This window comes from Lontra canadensis, unplaced genomic scaffold, assembly GCF_010015895.1.
Source record: "Lontra canadensis isolate GAN:19392208 unplaced genomic scaffold, GSC_riverotter_1.0 scaffold34, whole genome shotgun sequence".
Classification (NCBI taxonomy): Eukaryota; Metazoa; Chordata; class Mammalia; order Carnivora; family Mustelidae; genus Lontra; species Lontra canadensis.
The window spans coordinates 1,335,055-1,358,197 of NW_022631028.1; the positions used below are offsets into that span (position 1 = coordinate 1,335,055).

General features: G+C 40.8%; 1 protein-coding gene across 1 annotated transcript; it reads right to left on the bottom strand.

Moving 5' to 3' along the window:
* Positions 1-360: 360 nt before the first annotated feature.
* THOC7 (THO complex 7) lies at positions 361-23,007 on the bottom strand. Its single transcript, XM_032867310.1, has 8 exons — positions 22,932-23,007; positions 6,914-7,031; positions 5,346-5,473; positions 4,946-5,032; positions 2,660-2,717; positions 1,405-1,471; positions 1,253-1,322; positions 361-555 (listed from the first exon to the last, which is right to left on the bottom strand). Exons 1-8 carry the CDS (start codon positions 22,948-22,950, stop codon positions 488-490), a joined length of 615 nt encoding a protein of 204 aa, XP_032723201.1. The 5' UTR covers positions 22,951-23,007; the 3' UTR covers positions 361-487.
* Between the last annotated feature and the right edge of the window lie 136 nt (positions 23,008-23,143).

Consider the following 23,143-nt stretch of genomic DNA (forward strand, 5'->3'; position numbering starts at 1 on the left):
GATCAGGCAACCTCTTGCCAAATGAGGACACACCACAGACACTTTGTACACAATTTCATAAGTTCAAAGCCCTCATGAAGCCTATTTACGAATTCCATTTTCAAAGATGGTAACGATTTCCAGACTGACTCGTTTTTCACAGACGTTCTAGAAATGCCACTTTCTCACAATCCTCAATTTATTTTATAAAAACTACTTAGAAAGCTAATGAGAACAAACATATCTGCCTTGAAAACATTTTATTAAACATTTTTGGATATTGCTTCCTACCTTTTAAGAATAAAAAAACACATTTCAATACAAATAAATCTATAGTGAAGTTTTTTTCCTTTGTGTAAAGAAATAGGAATGAACTGTGCATTAATATTTAAAAGCAAAGTAGTTTACTGCCAAAACTTTAAATATCTGAAGAGCACAACAAATTCTGAATGCACTAGGAGCATGTCGTTACTTCTGCATTCTTGGGAAGTGTGAACCATTAGCCTGTTTATGGCTTAGGATCTGTTTCCATGGTGCTTTCTTGAGTTTCTTCTACCTCTGAGAGCTTTTCATCATCTGCAATTGAGAAGAACCGTAAAACTTCAGTCTAATTTGTTTAAATTATATGTTTAATGAATACATGACAACATTTTTATCCTTTATGAGCCAATATGTCTAAAACAAAGATGGCAAAATGGCAGCCTATGACTGTCATCGGCCAACACAGTGTTTGGTTTTAAAAGTGCTGTTTTGGTTGTTGGTGTTTATTAGTTAAGTCAAAGTGTAAAATTTATGTGATAGAACACATTAAAAAAAAAATCTAGGTTTTAGGTTTTTCGTAAAAACAATAAGGAGGTCAGATAACATAGACATTTCCAATTGGCAACAGTCAATACAAAGAGCTAGTCTCAAGTTTCTCAAAGCACCTTCCATTTACCGACTATGTAAACGAGCTTATGCACTATTACTCCACTCACTGACCACTGCCTGCCTGGATCCTGCATTGTTACTTTATAGCAATAAACTGTAATAAACCAAGAAGAATTCCAAATCTATCATCCTTAAATTTCTCTTAATGTGAACCACAGGACATGTATTTTAAATCATATACGCAGAAACTTGAACAGCTTGAGTACTTCTAACATCATCCAACTATACTCCTGTTCTGAAACTGAAGGTCTACTCTCTCAACAAGATGTGTGTTTTAGAAGGCATGCCCCTGGATCACTTAAAAGACTTTATAAACATTCATTCTGTGACTACTTCTACTTACTTTCTAGCGTTTGCTGAAGTTCGTGGATGGTACTAAGTAGAACGTGAAACTGTTTCCGCCTCAATTCCAGCTGCGTAAACAAGAAAAAAATTAATACACATTGATCTATACACATATACATATCATAGAGACCAATGTATGTGTATAGATACCTTATCTTCAACACTTTCTTTAATATGTGAAAGATGCTCTAGTTCCTTTCCCAGAGATTCTAGTTCCCTGAAAACAATAAAACAGTGTTATAGTTTGCTAACTGGGGGCACAGAAGTCACAATTAATACCTAACTTTTTAGTTACTAAATTGGATTTCAAAAATTTAAAAAAAAAGGATAAGAAGTTATTAAACTCCGTTATGATGAAACTTTGAAGCTAGGGATGGTCTTTTTAAATTCTAAGTATATATTTTTCTTTATTAAAATCAAATTTCTAGAAAAGTTTTTAAAACCTAAGAAAACACACATAATAGGATATCACACCAAAAGAACTGATAACTTTTAACATTTTATCATACTTATTTGACCAAAAAAAAAGGTCTTTCCTCTTTTTTTTTTCCCCCCTTGGTAAAAGAAATGAAACATTTCAGATTAACTTGAAATCCTCTTAGAACCTTATTGGCTATCCTCTATCCCAGACCATTTTTCCTCCTTTATTCCTTACTCAGGCAATCACTTCACCACACCAATCCTTTTTCATTCACATATTTGTCTCTCTAAATAATATACAGTACTAGTATGTAATGGGGGGGGTTAGCTTTTATAAATGGTTACTATTCTGTATGTGTTACAGAAACTTAGGAATAACTTAAAATTCATTATGTCTTCTATTCTTCTTTTCACTGATTATATTTTTAAGATCTAAGGTTTTTTTTTTTAAGATTTTAATTAATTTATTTAAGAGACAGAGAGAGAGAGAGAGAGAGAGAGAGAACTAGCACAAGCTGGGGGAGGCAGACACAGAAGCAGACTCTCCACTGAGCAGGGAGCCCAATGCAGGACTTGATCGTAGGACCCTGGGATCATGACCTGAGCCGAAGGCAGATGCTTAACAGACTGAGCCACCCAGGTGCCCCTGAGATCTGAGTTTAACAAGCACATATCTAAAAAAAAAAGTGTATATCTAGTTTGTTCTTTTAAATTGCTCATTTAGTATTGTATATATAGTCTACCATATTTTATCTATTTTCATTTGTGATATATATATATATATATATTCATTTATTTTAGAACTACAGACAGTAAGATCAGAGGAAGGAAAAATTCAGTCAACTGGTAGTATATATAATTTGGAAGATCTGACCCCTCCTTCTGAAACATATGTACTCCCATAAAAAATGGAATGCATAGGCTAATATGTAAATGTTACAAATTTATAAAGATTAGTTCCTTTCAAAGTAAACTCTAAACTTACTTTAATGTCTCATGCCGGTCTGGATGGTGCTGGATCACTTTAGCCAAAGCATCATATTCTGAAAGATACAAAATATTTACCAAATTAAGGTTTTCTTTTGAACATGGACATGAAGAAAAAGGTATAATATCACAGGTCTCTCCTAATCACTTTCTCAGTGCATAAAGATGAAAACACCAAAGGATGGAAAGAGTACTGCCAATGTCACTTGGTTCAACATGATTTCAAAACTGTTCCAAATAAGGCCTTTTGCTCCCTCTCTGTTTTTCTATTTACCTATCCCTGGGCAGGATATAAGAGGCTAGCATAGCAACGTGAACTGAAGCCCTTTATTGATCATTAAGTGGACTGATTATGAAGAGGATCTTATTCACTATTTGCCCAGCAAAGAGAAGATCAGCGAGGTCAATATACTACCATTCACTGCAGATCTTAACAATGGCAAACACTTCTCATTCTCATTCTAAAGGTAAAGATTTCAGAAATTTAAAAACAATTTAAAATTCAGAAATGATAAAATTTCTTTTTTCTCTTCCACTGAGGTCTCCAAATTTCCCTGTTATTTCCCATTAACCTTGAACTGATGAATGGCAGCATTCATTTCAAAGCCTCAACTAATTGAGAAAAACACTATGAAATCTTTTAAAATGTTTTTAGAGTCGATAATAATTATTAAATAAGTTGATATATTCTTCTGCAAATTGGCCACTGAACTTGACCACATATATTTTTGAGCGAGTTCAAAACCAATTTTTTTTTTTTTAAAATTTTTTTTTTTTTTTTTTAAAGATTTTATTTATTTATTTGAGACCGAGACAGTGAGAGAGAGCATGAGCGAGGAGAAGGTCAGAGGGAGAAGCAGACTCCCCATGGAGCTGGGAGCCCGATGTGGGACTCGATCCCGGGACTCCGGGATCATGACCCGAGCTGAAGGCAGTCGTCCAACCAACTGAGCCACCCAGGCGTCCCCAAAACCAATTTTTTAAAATAAGGAACTGAACATCTTACTTCGCTTCCTAAAAAGTAAAGTTCATTGTTTTGAAAATCAGCATTTTGATTCAATAAAAGTGTGACTTTTAATAAAAAAGTTTTTGATTACAAAATAATACATGTCCACTGCAAGGAAAAAAAAAAAAGACAAAGCCATAAAAATCCACAGACCCAAAATAACCATTAACATTTTCTATTTCCTTCTTGTTGTTCGTATATAGGTCACAGTTGTGATTATGCATTATATATATGTATTTTAAAGATTTTATTTATTTATTTGACAGACAGAGATCACAAGTAGGCAGAGAGAGAGGGGGAAGCAGGCTCCCCGCTGAGCAGAGAGCCCGATGTGGGGCTCGATCCCAGGACTCTGGGATCATGACCCAAGCCAAAGGCAGAGGCTTTAACCCACTGAGCCACTCAGGCGCCCTTATGCATTATATTTTTTATCTTCCTTTCTTTCAACTTACATTATAGGAGGAACAATGCCCCAGCCATTGAAACAATTTTGAAATAGTTTTTATGGACTGCAATGAGGACATAACCTAATAAAAAAACAAAACAGGGGTGCCTGGGTGGCTCAGTGGGTTAAGCACCTGCCTTCAGCTCAGGTCATAATCTGACCTTATCTTCAACACTTTCTTTAATATGTGAAAGATGCTCTAGTTCCTTTCCCAGAGACTCTAGTTCCCTGAAGATAACGATGGAGCCCCATATCCGGCTCCCTGATCAGCAGGAAGCCTGCTTCTCCCTCTCCTCCCTCTGCTGCTCTCCCTGGCTTGTGCTCTTGCTCTCTGTCAAATAAATGAATAAAATCTTAAAAACAAACAAACAAACAAACAAAACCAAAAGAGATCAGGACGAAGCTAAACTTTAAATGTTCACTTGGTTTGTACTTAAAAACTCACTGGGCTTAAATTCTTTTCTTTTTCCTGGAAAGTAACTCCATGAAACAAATAACAAACAAAACCTTAGGTCTAGTGCACTTGTGTGAATTGTCTCTGTTGATTAATGATAACATTACTTAGGCAAAGGGGTCTGAAAACAGTAAGAAAAAATGAATACTTAAGAAATATTTGGATAATCAATATAATACAGCAAGAAAAAAATGTTTTTCAGCATAGCCTTCCTTCTCTACTATTTTGAAGAATAATATAGTTTTAAAGAATTAAGTTTAGCTCCTTTTTTAATTCAGATTGATTCTTGCTGAAGATTTTACCACACAACGTTAAAAACTGTATGAAAATAGTACTCAGTAATAAAGTATTTGCACCCTAAATCCCGCAAAACCCTTACCTTGGCGATTTTTTCGTATTCGCTTTGCTTGAAGAATTTGCTTTTTGCACTCAGCAATTTTTTCATGTGCTCCAGCAATGCTACATTCTATGTGAAAAGGGATTTTTTAAAGACAGTTGCAGCAACATGCATCATCTTCATCCATTTTCCATTTTAAAATGTGTTTTTAAATTAAGTTCCATTGCTAATAGAGGCTGGTGTTTAAAAAACAGCTACAATCCAAAGTACCATAATCATATCAGAATACACTTTTGGAGCTAACATTTACCACATTCTTTCTATTAATATTGTCATTGTTATTATTTTACCACTAATCAAAGAAAAATGCTAGTAGATATTACTTCCTTTACACCATAAAAATTAAAATTTTACACAGAAACATAAATTGTTTTAAGTTTACCTATTTCTTTGTAAATTTTTTCATAATTTTCCATTTCTCTGAGATTCATATCATATACCAGCAAAGTTTTGCCCATTGAAAATTCACACTGGGACAGTGTGCTCAGCATACGTTGGTACTGGCTGTATCTGGTGGAAAAGAGAAAAACAGACTAAAGATTTTTGTGAAATACCAAAGTTGAACAATTATATATTACAGTGTAGGCAGAACTACCAAGTTCTGAGAGAATCATTTGCTTTATTTAAAATAATTTAGAATATCTTTCTGTTTAATTTTTCTTAATGGGAGTACTTGAATTTATAAACTGCTTCAGTTAAAGTGCAAAGATGGGATTGCTGTTCTTATCAATATAAACTTAATTCAACTACTTGTTTGAATTTTGTTTAAAATACTTTTTAAAAATGTCTTAATCCAGGGGTGCCTGAGTGACTCAGTAGGTTAAGCATCTGCCTTTGTCTCAGGTCTCAGGGCCCTGATATCCAGCCCCATGGGGGCTCTCTGCTCAGTGGGGAGTTTGCTCTCCCTCCCTGCCTCTCTCAAATAAGTAAAATCTTAAAAAAAATGTTTTATTTTTATTTTTATTTTTATTTTTTTAAAAGATTTTTATTTATTTGACAGAGAGAGAAATCACAAGTACGCAGAGAGACAGGAGAGAGAAGGGGAAACAGGCTCGCCACTGAGCAGAAAGCCCGATGTGGGGCTCGATCCCAGGACCCTGGGATCATGACCTGAGCCGAAGGCAGAGGCTTTAACCCACTGAGCCACCCAGGCACCCCATTAAAAAAAAATGTTTTAATCAAGATGGTTTTTTATCCTCACAATTTTATTTTCACAAATTTTTCACTCTTTAACAATGATTTATGTGAAAAGCTAATTCAAATGAGGGAAATTTTTCTAAGGCAAAAAAGTTACTAAATATATATAGAACCCTGCAGTATATAAAAACTTTTTATTAGCTTATTTAAGAAAGAGAAAATTGGGGCACCGGGCTGACTGACTCAGTCAGTAGCACAGGCAACCCCTTATCTCAGGGTCCTGAGTTCAAGCCCCACTGGGCCTAGAGCTTACTGAAAAAAAGGGTTGCTGGAGGGGAGGGGGAGTGGAGGATTTGGGTAACTGGGTGATAGACATTGGGGAAGGTATGCGTTGTAATGAGAACTGGGTGCTACATAAGACTGATGAATCACAGACCTGTACCCCTGAAACAAATAATATATCTCATGTTAATTGAGTTTAAACTAAAAAAGTAGTGCTATAAAGAGTGATTCAAATATTTTACGAAAAAAGCAAAAGAGAAAATTCCATTTAGATATTTTGTCTAACTAAATGCCGAAACTGACAAAATGAATGAGCCAGAATTTAATCCTTATTTCTTAACCACTACACCTTCTGCGCATTTGCATAAACACAAAGCAGGCTTCTGAAGAGAAATAAGGGCCAGAAAAATCTAGAGTTGCCTCCACTGGACAACTGAAGGAGAGTGAAAAGCTGAACTACTGACAGGGCTGTATACACGGTCTAAACTCTGATTAGGACACTGGTGTAGCAACGACAGTCAGATGAAATACCCCTCTTCCTGGGACCCGGAGTTGCACCACTTAATGAAACTTTTCACCAGCAGATTGATTCTCCGGTCATCTCCAGCGCCGTCTCCATCAATCAGGAGACGCTTCCGTATGACTTCGTCTGGAGGGAAGAACAACACCGTGAATGAAAATGATGGTCTGGCTCTTGCTGACTTTCAGGGACAAATAACCAATATCACGACTTACTCATTCATCCAAAAGAAAACCATTGGGACGGGTGCCTGGGTGGCTCAGTGGGTTAAGCCGCTGCCTTCGGCTCAGGTCATGATCTCAGGATCCTGGGATCGAGTCCCGCATCGGGCTCTCTGCTCAGCAGGGAGCCTGCTTCCCTCTCTCTCTCTCTCTGCCTGCCTCTCCATCTACTTGTGATCTCTCTCTGTCAAATAAATAAATAAAATCTTAAAAAAAATTTGTAAAAAAAAAAAAAGAAAACCATTGGGACGCGAATATACTTCAAGCCACTAAACGGTATACTTAAAATGGTTAGGATGGCAAATTTTACGTTATGCAGGTTTTACTATAATTTATGTATATATTTTTATGTCACTATGAAGACAGTTACTGAGTGGCTACTATATGCAAGCAGTGTACTAGAGGCTGGGGTTATCAATGCGCTCATGGAACTGGAATTCTACTGCTGGGGTACTGAACGGAAAATTTTCAGGTATCGCCAAGGACATAAGCCCATAGTTCTTGGAGAACTTTGTTTTGGAAAAACCTGTTCACACAGAAGGCAGGCTGAAGTGTTCCTGTCTCTGACTGGGGTGAGGTAGTGGTGAAAGGCACAGAAAGAAAAGATTTGAAAGATGTAGTGGCAGATTGGGTGACAAGAACGAGAGAGGTCAGAGAAATGGGAATGGATTTGTCAAAAAAAAAAAGGTGTAATTTAGTTATTATATCTGTAATGTTTCTTCCCCATGGAGACTTTTTTTTTTTTTCTTCCTTTTTTAACAAGTCTGTCTCACTTTTGCTTCAAGGGAAAGAAAAAGAAAATGGAATCAGAGAGCATGGCAGATAATAATGATGAGTGGTAAGTGGGGCTCCAATCGGCCAGTCTGGCAATGTTCTTGCTGGACAAAATAATGCTGGATCATGAAAAGAGAAGGGCAGACTGAAACCCAATAAAACATAATTTTTAAAAAAAGGTTTATTTATTTGAGAGAGTGAGAGCTCGCATGTGTGGGGTAAAGGAGAGAATCCCTAAGCAGACTCTCCACTGAGCAGCGAGCTGGAACAAAGGCTGGATCCCACAATCCATGATGAGATCATGACCCGAGCTAAAAGCAAGAGTTGGAGGCTTAACCAACTCAGCCACCCAGGCACCCCAAACATAATTTCCATCTATCAGATTGGCAAAGATCAAAATACCTGATAAAAGTGCTGGCAAGGATACGGAGAAACTGCACTTACATACACTGATGGCATGCAGACTGGTAGGCTCTTTCTGGGGCAAATGGGCTATCACAAACAAGATTTCCAAGGCACATTATCTTTTCAACCCCAGAACTCCAATTCTAGGAACTGATCCCATAGATAACCATGCATATCCACCCACAAAGATAAATGCAGAGATGTTCTTAGTGCTGTTCCTAGTAGAAAGATCACAAACCTAAGCATGTACTAGTAAGAGACTGGTTAGATTATCCAAACTTCATATAATGTACTATGATGAAGCCAACAGTTTGGCTGTATATACTGACGGCAAGAAATCTCCTTTGGTCCAGGATGTGAAATGAAAACAAAACAGGTGCAAAGAACCACACCGTTTGCTGTCATCTGTGTAGAAAAGGGGGAGGCTTTGTGTGTTTGTGTGTGCCTGTGTGCGCACACATACATATGTGCGTATTCAGAGAATATCTCTGGAAAGAACACAAGAAACTGGTTATAGAAGTTTCTTCTGGTGATAGGGACTACAGAGGGAATGAGAAAAAACTGAATTTTCTATGTTGTTTCACAGAATTGTTTTTCACCATGTGTGTGCATTATTTTTTTTAAAAACTAATTTTTTAGAAAGATTTAAAAAAATCTTTTAAAGGCAGAGAGAGAGAGAGGAGGAAGCAGACTCCCCACTGAGCAGAGAGTCCGATGCGGGGCTCGATCCCAGAACCCTGGGATCATGACCTGAGCCGAAGGCAGAGGCTTTAACCCACTGAGCCACCCAGGCGCCCCTAAAAAATAATTTTTTAAGTGTGGTTAATTCTTGGGAGAGCCTGCACAATGTAACAACAGCGAAATCTTAAACAAGAGTTCCTGTGTGTAGGCTGAAGTATTTCTGAGCGCAGGTGCAGCGGAGACAAACTTTGGAAGGCAGGTGGCTGCAGTTTTAAAATCTGTTCTGCGACATTAGAGGAACATTTTTAGAATTGGGTTTTGAATTTTTATTTTTTATTACAAACACGCTTTAACTTTGTTAAAAGTAAACATCCAGCAGTGAGCAGTTTGATGTTTGATGCTGCTCAATTCCTTTCTTTTGTTCAGTTTCTCGTTTTCTTATCTCTGCTCTCCCAACCTGCCCAAGAAACCCCATCTTCCTCCCAAATACCTGGGCATCTTACTTTATTGAGGACCAGGGATGTAAGGGAATAGAAAATTGGGAAACAAGTACCCTAAGGGGGGAACTATTACCACAGCTGGTTTTTCAAGAGATTTTTAAGGTTTGGTGACAAAAAAAATATTTCAAGCACATTTGGTGATCATTCAGCTGTAGAGTTAAGATCCGTGTACATTTATGTATGTAATACTCCAATTAAAGAAGTTTTTGAAAAAATGTCAGAACACTGTATAGGCCAAATAAACTTGGGAAAAGGTTCATAAGGGCCAGTCCTGGGTCTCATTCATTTTGTTTCCTCCCCAACCTCTCACACTGTGTCTTTACACTTCTTCTTCTTCTTCTTCTTTTTTAAAAAATTTTATTTATTTATTTGACAGAGATCACAAGTAGGTAGAGGCAGGCAGAGAGAGAGAGAGAGGAGTAAGTACCCCTGTGTCTTTACACTTCTGATGTGCAATAAATAGTTTTAAATTGGATTGTGGTATCTGCCTGGGGCCATCTGCCCTTCGAAGAGTTTTGTCTCAGTAAAATACTAACAAGGACCAAGCAGGCACCCACCTTATTTTCAGGTCCTAAGCAGAGATTTCTTTTCTTGTACACAAAACATGAATACTTGATCAATGAGCAGATGTGTCCATAGGGGACCAGAGCAGTTCTGAGGATGTGAGATGAAGACCTGAGCTCTTCCGCTCTAGGTGGAGAAATAACGTGCACGTGAACACATGCAGAAGAGGTGGGGGCTGTTAAGTGAATGACACGGACGTGCACCAGAAGAGATTTGGACAGTTTCCTTTGGCTTGGGGGAATCCGGGAAAATGGAATTTGGGCTGCTCTTTTCATACTTAAAAATCATCAGTCAGTGGGGTGCCTGGATGGCTCGGTCAGTTAAATGACCTCTTGGTTTTCTGCTCAGGTCATGATCTCAGGGTCCTGTGATCAAGCCCCACGTCAGGCTCCACACTCAGCAGAGTCTGCTTGCTCTTCTCTCTCTCCTCCCCACCCTGCCTGCGTTCTCTCATTACCTCTCAAATAAAGAAAATGTTGGGGGTTCCTGGGTGGTGCAGTTGATTAAGCATCTGCCTTCGGCTCAGGTCATGATCCCGAGTCCTGGGATTGAGCCCTGCATCGGGCTCCCTGCTAAGTGGGGAGTCTGCTTCTCCTTCTCCCACTGCTTGTGCTCTTTCTCTCTTGCTCACTCTCTCTCAAATAAATAAAAATAAAATAAATAAAATCTTTTAAAAAATCACCAATCAAGAAAACTAAAAGGTATTTCAACAATATCTACCTAAACTTCAAATAACATAGACCCTTCCACCCAATAATCCTAGATAAACTCGTACATATGAATATGACTATGTCCATTGACAGGGAGCTAGATAAATTTTGGCACAAAAATATGATGGAATGCTATGAAGCCATAAAAACAACAACAACAACAACAACTGGAATGCTATGAAGCCATAAAAACAACAACAACAACAACAACCAAAGAATGAGGAAATGTTTATGTGCTGATACAGAGATCACTTAAGATAACTTAACAAGGGGTGCCTGGGTGGCTCAGTGGGTTAAAGCCTCTGCCTTGGGCTCAGGTCATGATCCCAGGGTCCTGGGATCGAGCCCCACATAGGGCTCTCTGCTCAACGGGGAGCCTGCTCCCCCCCCGCCCCCGCCACCTCTGCCTGCCTCTCTGCCTACTTGTAATCTCTGTCAAATAAATAAAAAAACAAAATCTTAAAAAAAAAAAGATAACTTGACAAAAGAGCAAGGTGAGGAACAGTAATGTATAGCATGTTTCCTTTCACACATAAATGGGGGAGAAACAAGAATATATGCTTATATTCATACAAATACCCTGGAATGATACACAAGAAACTAACTAAAAGGAGTTACCAAGGGAGAGGGGCAATTTAAGTGGGATAGAGAACAGGCTGGAAGATGGGGAAATATCTTTTTACATTTGATTTTTGAACCATATGAGCACTCAAAATCTGTTAGTTGTTTGAAAAAGCAAGCTATGATTATGGTGAAATTATCAGAGGTGTTTGCATATGTCCAGATGCATCAAATTTTACACATTAAATATTCAGTTCTTTGTATAAAATTATCCCTCAATAAAGCTACCTAAAAAATACAAAAAATGACGGGTGCCTGGCTGGCTCAGTTGGTAGAGCATGCAACTCTTGATCCTGGGGTTGTGAGTTAGAGCCCCACGCTGAGTGTAAAGATTACTTAAAAAAGTAAAATCTTTGGGGTGTCTGGCTGGCACAGTCAGTTGAGCATCCGAATCTTGATTTTGGCTCAGGTCAGGATCTCAGGGTCATGAGATTAAGCCCTACATGGGGCTCTATGCTCACACTGAGGACTCTACTTAAGACTTTCTCTCCCTTTGCCACCCTCTGCCAAATAAATAAATCTTAAAAAGAAAAAAAAAAGACCAACTTTAAATATTTAAAAAGGGCAAAAAATTAAAAAGCAAGCTTAAGTCCCTTCCCTGTCCACCCCAGGCAGGGAGAAAGCTGTGAGCTCTAGCAGAGGAGGGAATGAAAGGCTAGAAGATACATGAGCATATGAGAACCTTAAGGAGGCTGGACAAATATTGGAACCCAAGGACAGAAAGATGGAGGTCTGAATGTGGGAGTCTGCACTAGTGAATGCCATACTAGTGGACTTGGACTTTGCTGGTAGGCAACTGGAAGTTGCTAATGGTTCAGGACCAAGACTTTCCAAGAGTATAAAGCTGAGGGCAGTGTACATAATGGACTGTAACTAGGAAAAGCCCAAAGGCAGGGAAGCTATTAGGAGGCTATCAAAAAACATGCAGTAGGAGCTAAAACAGCATGAAAATTAGAGATTAGAATTACAGGTCCTGGGGCAATTTAGGACTGAACAGAGACTTGGCTAGGAAAAGGCAGGGGCCAAAGCCAAGGCACTACGTGTAGGAGTGCAGCAGGTCCAGTTCTGGCAGCACGATGGATTCCCCATCCCAGGTCCTTTTCCCAGTTCAGCCCTATCCCTCTTCCCTCTTATGGCATTTCTTCATAGCAAAACCCCTTGGGCCAAAGTAAAAAACTGGGGCCAAAATTCTGATTAGTTCATAGAGGCTTTACTTTGTGTGTGTGGGGGACCAAGTTTCACTTCATCTGTAAAATGGGAATAAAACTTCATTTGTAAAATGGGAATAAGATATGCACTTGGAAGGAAAGCTGTGAAACTTTATTGAAATGAAATTATGCAAAGGAACACAATGCCATTTCATGGTGAGAATGAAAAAAAAAAAGTTACCCGTATCTTTATGTTAATTTAATCCACAACTTGTATCATTCTAAAAAGTCTTAAAAAGTGAGTGAACACTATGAAAGGTGTATTTATAGATATATATAGATAACGTCTGTATCTATGGACACAACTGTATAACCATGTAAGTAAATATTATGCCTTCAGAGTTTTGCCTTGTTATGATCTCTCCTAAATTTGCTTTTTTCTTAAGCTTCATATTTAAGGTCATGGTATCTCTAGCTTAAACTGCATAGACAGCTGTTGCCTAGAAAATACTCTGGGAATAAAAATCCCCAAAGTAACATAAATAAAAATACACAGCACTGCTCCAACAGCAACAAAGTAAGACAACAATCAAAGAGGCCAGTTTGAAAATAGCTTATTCTATCTAAATCCAGGCAAGCTGCTGATGGTTCCTAACACAGATGACGAGTATTATTATTTTTAATGGTACTTCATCAGTTAGTGCTACACTGAACACACCTAAAACCTTTGTTTACTATACACATTAACTTCATAAATTATCATCATGCCTGAAGCTCTCTATAAGCAACTTAAATGCTAATATTATTAACTCTGGAAGATCTTGGCCCACCCTTTATAAGATGGGTTAGAAACTATTTTAATGATGTTATCAATATCATTTCTTAGTTGTCACGATTGCTTTCTTTACTGACTATAAGATCAATGCTATCTGGAAAAGCTTTTAAAGATTTTATATATTTATTTGTGAGAGAAAGAGAGAGAGCGAGTGCACACAAGAGTATAAGCATGGGGAGCAGCAGGCAGAGGGAGAAGCAGACTCCCCGCTGAACAAGGAGCCTGATGCGGGACTCCATCTCAGAACCCTGGATCATGACTTGAGCCGAAGATAGACGCTTAACCAACTGAACCACCCAGGCACGCCCGAAAAGCTTTTGACCCCAAATATCTAATATATGCCCCAAGACTGGTGCTTTTCCACCTGAGTGTAGGCTTGCAAAAAGATTTCCTACTGGATTCAGTTATATGTTGTGCTATAATTATATCTACAAAATGTCTGCCATTCAGAATCACTTTAAAATCCGTTATGACATATATGCTGATAAGCAAAGATTTACTTGTCATTTTCAACCCCTCTTTGTCTTATATGCTGACCTATACCTATACCTAGAAAAAACATGTAATTGCTTAAGACACTAAATAAGCCTCAAAAAGCCGAAGGGGTTAGATTTTTTAATACCTCATTTTCCATAAACAGAGAGGCATGAAGAAATGATTGCTTTACAGTCACTAGACCCATTCTCCTTCTCCAAGCCTTGAGTCACAGGACACCGCCATTTTAGCTGTGTTCTCATTTTATCACAGAAAGGACAATCTCTCATAAACCCAGACTTTCAAAACCCATCATTGTTATTCCCTCACAATAGCTCTTAAAACCTTGATTACAAAACAAGTTTTCAGAACATCTTGGAGCAAATATTCAAAAAGCAAAACAATTTGGAAGATAATGCTGGCCCAACTTTCAAGACACTTATTTCTTTAGGTATAGGTCAAGGCTTGACAACCAGTATCAAGAGTGTCACGGTTAATGTCACTTCCTCCTGGGGCTAATCTACCCTTAGGTGTGCCTCTCTAAACTGCCGGACCTCACAGCACAGCAATCTTCACCTGCTTTTAGGAAAGAGCAATCCTGGGGCGCCTGGGTGGCTCAATGGGTTAAGCCTCTGCCTTCAGCTTAGGTCATGATCTCAGGGTCCTGGGATCCAGCACCCCATCAGGCTCTCTGCTCAGCAGGGAGCCTGCTCCCCCCACCCCCACCTGCCTCTCTGCCTACTTGTAATCTCTCTCTGTCAAATAAATAAATAAAATCTTTAAAAAAAAAAAAAAAAGGAAAGGGCAATCCTGTGACCTACCAGTGAAGATTAGCGTTTCCTTTCTAAAAGCACTTTAGCAAGGAATTTTATTAGCACAGAAATGCACCATTGGTTTCTTTTTCGTGTTCCTCAACACTCTAGATCCAAACTGAAAACCATGAGAAGGGACAATTTATTAAACACTCTGGGACAGGGTGACTTTGAAACAGCTGGCTCCTAGAGCAATGTAGCAATATGTACCAAAATTAAAAATACATGTAGTCTTTGACCTGTCTCCTATTAAATATTCCCACAGGTGTGTGGTGAAGACATCTATACAAATATCTCCATTGGAATACTACCTGTAAGAGTAAGAAACTGAAAATAACTAAATGTTTAGATGTTTACTAGAGAATTAATTGTTTTGAAGATTTTGTCTATTAGAGAGAGAGAGCGCGCAGGAGCCAGAGTGTGCACACAAGGGGGTAGGGGCATAAGGAGCGGGAGAAGCAGACTCTACGCTGAGCAGGGAGCCTGATGTGGGGCTCAATCCCAGGACCCTAAGATCATGACCTGAGCCAAAGGCAGACAGTTAACTGAGCCACCCTGGTGGCCCAAGAATTAATTTTAAAAATACAATACTATACAGTGATACAAAAGCATGAAGTAGGAAGAGCTCCAAGATATAATTATAGAAGTATATCACAGAAGAGTGTGTAAATGTTTGTGTAAAATTTTAAGATTTTATTTATTTATTGGACAGACAGAGATCACAAGCAGGCAGAGAGGCAGGCAGAGTGATAGGTGGAGGCAGGCTCCCTGCTGAGTAGAGAGCCCAATGCGGGGCTCGATCCCAGGACCCCGGGATCATGACCCGAGCCGAAGGCAGCGGCTTAACCCACTGAGCCACCCAGGCGCCCCTGTTTGTGTAAAATTTTAAAGTAGATATAGATAGTGGCCAACCGACATATACATAATGCCTGTAATATGCTAAGGATGTGTTTTTTACATATAAAAAACTTTTATTGGTATATATGTATATGCAAATGTATATATGTGAATACACATATATGTAAATGCATATATATATATGCATTTACACTTAATCTGCACAACAGCCCTGTAAAGTAGATATTACAACCTCTATTTTACCAGTGAAGGAACTGAAAGTTAGCTGCTCAAATTAAGTGTCACTGGAAGTATGGAGTAGAGCTTAGACTCAAACTCACAAGTCTGGCACGAGAGAAGATGCTTTCACCCTTTAGAGGCACTTAAAAATCCTTCTGAAAAGGCACACCAAAAACAGTCTACAGTGATTACCTCTGGGGAAGAGGGAATAGCCATGGAAAGTGAGAGGGGTGGGTTTTCACACTGTCACTTGGTGTGTTTTTTTTCTTGAATTGTCTGACATGCACTACTTTTCTTTTTAAAAATACTAATAGTGATTATCTGGGGAGTGAGCTTATTGGTCACTTTGAGGTATTTTTCTTCATTTCTTATGTATTATAAGTTCCATTCAGTGTTCTCTAATGAATCCATGATGTGTTAACAAGAAACAAGAAAACTGGCTTGACTTGACCTACAACAAGAGACTAGGGCCATGTAAAAACCGTGAGCATGCAGATTCCTTTCAGATTTATCACTGGATCGCCACTGCTCGTGGGTCATTAAGCTGAATTACTTATGTCTCATTGCTTTAGGTTACTTGTGGTATGGTAAAATAACATGTTGCCCCTCCTTTCAAGAAGCTTAAAATCACTAAAACAATTTTGAAGGCTGACGATATTAAGAAGTTACAAAGAGGCAGTGGAAGGAACAGTATATAAGATGGTTTGCTTTCTCCATTTAAAATTTTGATCTCTCGTGAGATACTTAGGGCTAGTCTAAATACATTGCTAATGTTAAAGTTGATTACTTAAACAAAAGTTAAAGCAAAATTTTTTTTAAAAAAGCAAAACAAAGTATTGAGGTCCTTTTGTTTTTCTCTAGATTTACTTAAATGTTTAGAGTGTGGTGCTAAAAAAAGTCAAGGTTGAAACTTCAATCTTGCTTTTTAAAACCATTTATCTTGGCTAAAGAAACAGTATTTAATAGGTGCACTGCATCAGTAACCCCTGTGGTGGGATCAGAGCTGAGGGAACACAGTGGTTAAATCCATTGGCTTTAGTGGGGGGGGAAAAAGCCAAACAAACTCTGTGACCACAAAGGTCCGATGAACATTGGATCAGCAATTGAAAAAGGAATCCCAGCAGCAGCAGGCCCTTAAACAAGGTTTACCCACTCCTATTTGAGGACCATACATTGCTTATTCCTTTTACTCTGGAGAGTGTCCTGGTTTGGACAGGAGATTAAATAGCCAATTTTGAAGTGCTTTACCTACATTATCACACTTCACCCTTGAAGAAACCCTAGAAGCGTGTATTATTACCTTCATCTTACAGATGAGTAGTATCTGCTGCTATTGGAAAATATCCACAATCACATTGTTAGAAAGTCGTAGCACAGTTCCATTATTCTGTCATATTGTTCACAGGCATATTAAACCTCATTATTTTAAGTTTTAATGGCATATATTCAAACATCATATTTCTAATTAGAAAACAAAAACATATATACAACAGAATATTACTCAGCCATAAAAAAGGAAATCTTGTCATTTGCAAAACCATGGATGGACCCTGACAGTATTATGCTAAATGAAACAAGTCAGACAGGGAAAAACAAATACCATACAATTTCACTTATATGTGGCATCTAAAAAGCAAAGGAACAAACAATACAAAAAAAAAGGGGGGGGGCGCCTGGGTGGCTCAGTGGGTTAAAGCCTCTGCTTTTGGCTCCGGTCATGATCCCAGGGTTCTGGGATCGAGCCCCGCACTGGGTTCTCTGCTCAGCGGGGAGCCTGCTTCCTCCTCTCTCTCTGCCTGCCTCTCTGCCTACTTGTGATCTCTGTCAAATAAATAAATAAAATCATAAAAAAAAACCATATAGAGAACAGATTAGTGGTTATTAGAGGGACAGGGCCATTGCAGGGTAGGCGAAATAAGGGAAGTGGGTCAATTGTATGGTGATGGATAACTGGGCTTATCATGACAATCACTTTGTAGTGCATACAAATACCAAATTTTGTTGTACACCTGAAGCTAATGATATGTACTAATTTTACCTCAACTAAAAAAAAAATACGGTCAAAACCAACAAGCTCTATTCAATGGAATGTACGGCCACACCCTGCTCCCTGCCATCTCCTTCTCACCCCACATCTGTGCTCTGGCACATCCGTGTACGCACGTACCTAATGTTCTCTGCACTGAAAGTGCTTCTGGATGGCTCAGTTGGTTAAGTGTCTCACTCTTGATTTCGGCTCAGGTCATCATCTCATGAGATTAAGCCCTGCGTTGGCTCACCGTTGGGCATGGAGCCTGCTCAAGATTCTCTTTCTCTCAGAAAAAAAAAGTGCTTCTGAAATGATTCCCATCACGGTACTAACACTGTTTAACACTCTTTAAATTAACACATACAAAATACAAACTGTGAACATAGTTTAAATTAACAGTGACAACATCTAAACTGTTTTTCAGGGGTGCCTGGGTGGCTCAGATGGTTAAGCATTGTCCTTGGGCTCAGGTCATGATCTCCAGATCCTGGGACTGAGCCCCATGTCAGGCTCCCAGCTCAGCGGGGAGTCTGCCTCTGCCTCTCCCCCTGCTTGTGCTCTCTCTCAAATGAATAAGTAAAATCTTTAAAACAAAACAAAACAAAAACCTGAACTGTTTTCAGTTAGCCAAAATGCTGGAGTCACAACAGGGGAGGAAAGAAACGGGCTTTGCCAAGAACTAGCTATGTGACAGTAAGTCACTCACTTCCCAGGACCTCTATTTTGCCATCCATAACATGGTAGTGTTGGTGGTAATATCTATAGTTCTGTATCCATGGAAACTATATCATGTCTCTCTCCTTCCCTCTGAGCAGAGGAGTTCCTCACGTGCTCCGAAATGTCCTTGTACAGAGTGCAGGGAATATAAGAGCTTCTCCTCTAAGAGTTCCCTGTCCGAATGGACAGGCAAACCCATATGGAAGGATAATGTGAGGGCATAGCATCTTGCCAGGCACCTCAAATTTGTAAGAGGGCATTCGTTGTCCTTTAAGCTCCAGAGACAAGTACTGGTACTTCGAGAACTTTTCAGGGTGGCTGAGCTGTTCAGGCCACTCCTATCTTCTTTGCTGCCATCATCCTAATCCAAACCCTCCCTGAGCCTTGGAGGACTTCTTGCTGGCCTCTCTGCTTCCATTCTTGCCTTCCTAGAATCCATTCTCTACACAGCAACCCAGAATGATCAAAAAGTACTAACTTTTCTGTTTAAAATCCTCTAATCATATTTGTAAGCCCCACAGAAGACAATCCAATCTCCTTTCCGCCGCTTAGGTAGCTCTGGGCAAGCTCCTGTTTACTTCTCTGACCTCCTTTGTATCACACCCCTCCAGACGCACCTGGATACCAACCCTTATCTTATTCCTTGAATTTATTCCTTATCTTCTCCCAGGGCAGAGCTTATTTTCGCCTCAGGCCTTTGCACTAGTTGCAACCTGTCCTGAATCCTTTCCTGAAGTCTACATAGGGGTTGACGCCTTCAGGCCTTACTCTAAGGGTCACTTTTCAGAGACGTCTACAGGACTTTTGGCAGCCCTCTCCCATTATGGTCTTTCATATCCCATCCAGTTCATTCTCAGAACTTAGGTCATTTCAGAACTTAGTTATGTTCTTTCTCAGAAACTATCTTATTACTTATTTGATTGCACACCATTGCTTCTGTCCCCCAAGCAGAAGTCGGGGCTTCCTTGGTAGTTTACTGCTGTACAGCACCCTGAATTGGGCCCAGGAGGTATGCAATATACTGCTGACCTATCATACCCACTACACACTTCCTCTTTTTACCAAAAGTCCAGTTGAGAAATCCATGTTTACTGTGGATTGCCTGAAAAAGTTGTACTTCATCCACTCTTCTACGACCTAAGTATTCTTGAGACAAATTAACAACAAAAGTCTTGCTCTGAATGAAGGCAGAGCAGCAGAAGTATTCAGCTAAACCACCTATTGGCTTTAGGATGCCTTTCTAAATTGTGATTTAGCCTTCTCTGACCTAGTCAGAGATGTGCTAGGAAACAGCCCTATGATCAACGGTGCTGTTAAGAGGTTAAGGATATGACACTAGCTTTTCTTTATGGGGACCCTAGAGACAACTTTATCTCTAGTGTTTTAATCAGAAAGAATTGCTTGTACTGTGTATCTAACATTGCCTTCTCTCCTGTACACAATAGCCACAGTGGACTAGGTCCTGCCCCTTGGTATGAACTAGGAGAGAAACAAGAGTCACTTCTGGCTGCCTAATGCACCAGATTTTACCCACTGCATTTTGAGGATCACCCCACTTCTAGCTACCTCATTTTCTTTCCTCTCAATGCTCTTTTTGCCCTGTTTTCTCATGCATTTATTTTTTATGGTTTCACATTATGGTGAGCTGCCTTAAGTATTTTCTGGAATATGTCATTTAAGTAAATTAAGTATTAAGTGCTACAACAGTAATATGCATAAAATAACAGGGTTAATAATGAAAGAGCAACTGTTTCTAGAAATGAGATGAATACTTGAGGTGAGTCTTGAAGAAATAGCAGTTGCCAGCCAGGCAAGGGCAATCTGTGCAAATACAGAGATGAAGAAGGCACAGCCCTAATGAAAGGAAAATGAAGGAGAGATGAGTAAACCAATTCTTTTTTTTTTTTTTTTTTTAGTATTTATTTATTTATTTGACAGAGCTCAGAAGTAGGCAGAGAGAGAGAGAGAGAGAGAGAGAGAGGAGGAAGCAGGCTCCCTGCTGAGCAGAGAGTCCGATGTGGGGCTCGATCCCAGGACTCTGAGATCATGACCTGAGCTGAACACAGAGGCTTTAACCCACTGAGCCACCCAGGCGCCCCGAGTAAACCAATTCTTACATTTAATAGTATCTGCTGAACATTACTGCATGTCGGACTCAATGCAAAGCATGACAACTTTTATTGCATTTAAAATCTCCAAACTGCCTTATGAGATAGATTTTATTATTATCCCCATTTATAAAGAATGAAACTGAGGCTCAAAGAGATTAATTAATCTACACAAGATCAGACAGCTTGTAAGGGGCAGAGCGGGCACTCCTGTGACCTCTAACATCCACTCAACCGCTTAAGTCCTGACATTCTACCTCAGTCTACTTCTCTGTATGCCACTTTTGTCTGGGTTCCCATGATCTCTTACTAGGACTAGGGCAGCAGTAACCGAGAGACTGGATGCACAGTAATAAGGGGCAAGAACTCTGGAGCCAGACTGCCTGGTTTTCAGCTCAGGCTCTATACCTTACTAACTGCACAAACTTGGACAAGTTGCTTAACCTCCTCGTGTCCCAGTTTCACCTGTAAACTGGAGTTAATAATTAGAACACTTCTTGACACATGATGAATACATGTTAGAGACCACTGAACTCCTCTCTTCCCTTCCCCTCATCATTCTTCACATAGTACATAGAGTGTGGTGGTGGTTTTTGTTTTCTTGTTTTTAATGTAATTCTGATCACACAACACCAATGTTAAAAACTGATTCCCACTGCCCTCAGAAATCTCTGGAAATAACTTTTTAAATTTTAGAAAATATTTATCAACTTTGAGTTTTTCCAACATTTGGGGGCCTTTGCACAAGTGGTTCCCCACCTGGAACACCAGTCCAAATACAACTATTTATTCCTCAAAAACGGGATTAACAGTAACTGTCTTAGGGAAGCTGATCTTTGAGAATGCATAAGCAATCTTTGTTACATGATCCCACAGTCCCCAACCTTGTACTTCCCTGCAGTAGCATTTGCCACTTGTAAAACTAATTATCCAACGTGTCCTTCCACCAGACTGCAACCCAAGAGGGGAGAAAAGGTCTTGCCTGTTGGTTCTGGACTGTAATCCCAAGGACTAGCCTAGACAGGATAAATAAAACTGGAATGAAACAAAGCTGTAATTTCCCATGAAGTTCCTGGACCTTTAAGAGACTCCCACTTCATTACCTGTTATCACAAATTTAAGCCTATCTTTTTTTTTTTTTTCCCATTGCAGGCCCTTTAATGTGGAGCTCCTGTCCATCCCCAACTTTTCAGAAATGATCTCTCCACAGGCATCACCCCTTACTGGCGACCTTCTCCTCTTCAAATACAGCAGCCCTAGACATCCCCTTCCCTGATGTTAAAAGACTTCCTTCCTCCTTAACCTAATACCTTCTTAGGTTCTCCCTCCAGTTGCCCATCATGCCTGTCCACCTTCCTCACCGGGGCACCCTATTTTATCTCTGCTCTCAATCCGCAGATCATCCCGTAGGTTTCTGCACACATGGGTCCACCTGCCTTAAACTATCCTCACACAACGTTCCACAAACCCCATCTCTGCCTGCCCACCCTCCTCCCATTCCTGCCAACAAACCACCGTCCCCAACACATATACACAGACAAATCTCTTATTGTCTTATATACCCCAGGTGGCCTCATCCCTACACTGGGTCCTCCTAACCCACCCACCCCCATGCACACTGCACACTCTCTGCCCTCCAGATACCCCACATCTATCCTTTTTAGATATTGTCCTTAACTCTCTCTTCCTACCTCCAGTCCGGGGCTAGTTCTCAGGCCTCACTGCGATCCACACCACTGTCTGGGGGGCCCTTCCCAACCTGCCCAGAAGAATCCTCCAGGTGTCACCCTGTGTACGCTGACACCCTTAGCACCCGCGTCTTGGAAGCTCTCCCTTCGTCCGGGCCTGGCCCCAAACTTCCACCCCATCCCTAAAGTTCCCACACCCTCCAGGCCACCCTCCAGACCTCGGACCACCGGGGCAGGGTCTCCATCTCTCCCCCCCGCCCCTTCGCCACTCCTCGGACTCCATATTCTCACCAAGTGCTCCCTCATCACAAACGCGAATGGCCTGGACCCCTTCCCGGTACCACCCGCCCACGCACCGCTGCCCACCCCCCGCACGTGTGCTCCCAGCCCCCCGACCATCCTCCCAGCACACCCTCTGCAAGCCAGGCGCGGCCTCCGAAGAGCGGGCCGAGAGCCCGAGGGGCTCCCAAGGGGAGCAGGGGGCCGGGGGGGAGGCCCGAAGGACCCGGGGAGAAGCGTCCGCGAAAGGCCGGCTCCCCGCGGGGTCCGATCGCAGAGGCCGAGGAGCTCCCGGAAGGGGCCGGGGAGGCCGGGGGGCTCGGAGGAGGTCGGGGCGGCCGAGGGGCTCGGGGGAACGGGCGCGGGTGGCGGCGAGCGGGCCTCACCGTCAGTCACGGCTCCCATGGCGTGCGCGGCGGCGGCGGCGGCGGCGGCGGCGGCGGCGCAAGCTGAGGCGGCGGTTGGCGGCGGCGGCGGAGGTCAAACTCCCACAATGCAGCCGGGTAAACAGCCATGGAGGAGGAGGCGGCGGCGCCCGCGGCCGCCCGCTCCGACGCCTGAGCCGCGCTGCGCCGCCGCCGCCGCCGCCGCCGCGGAA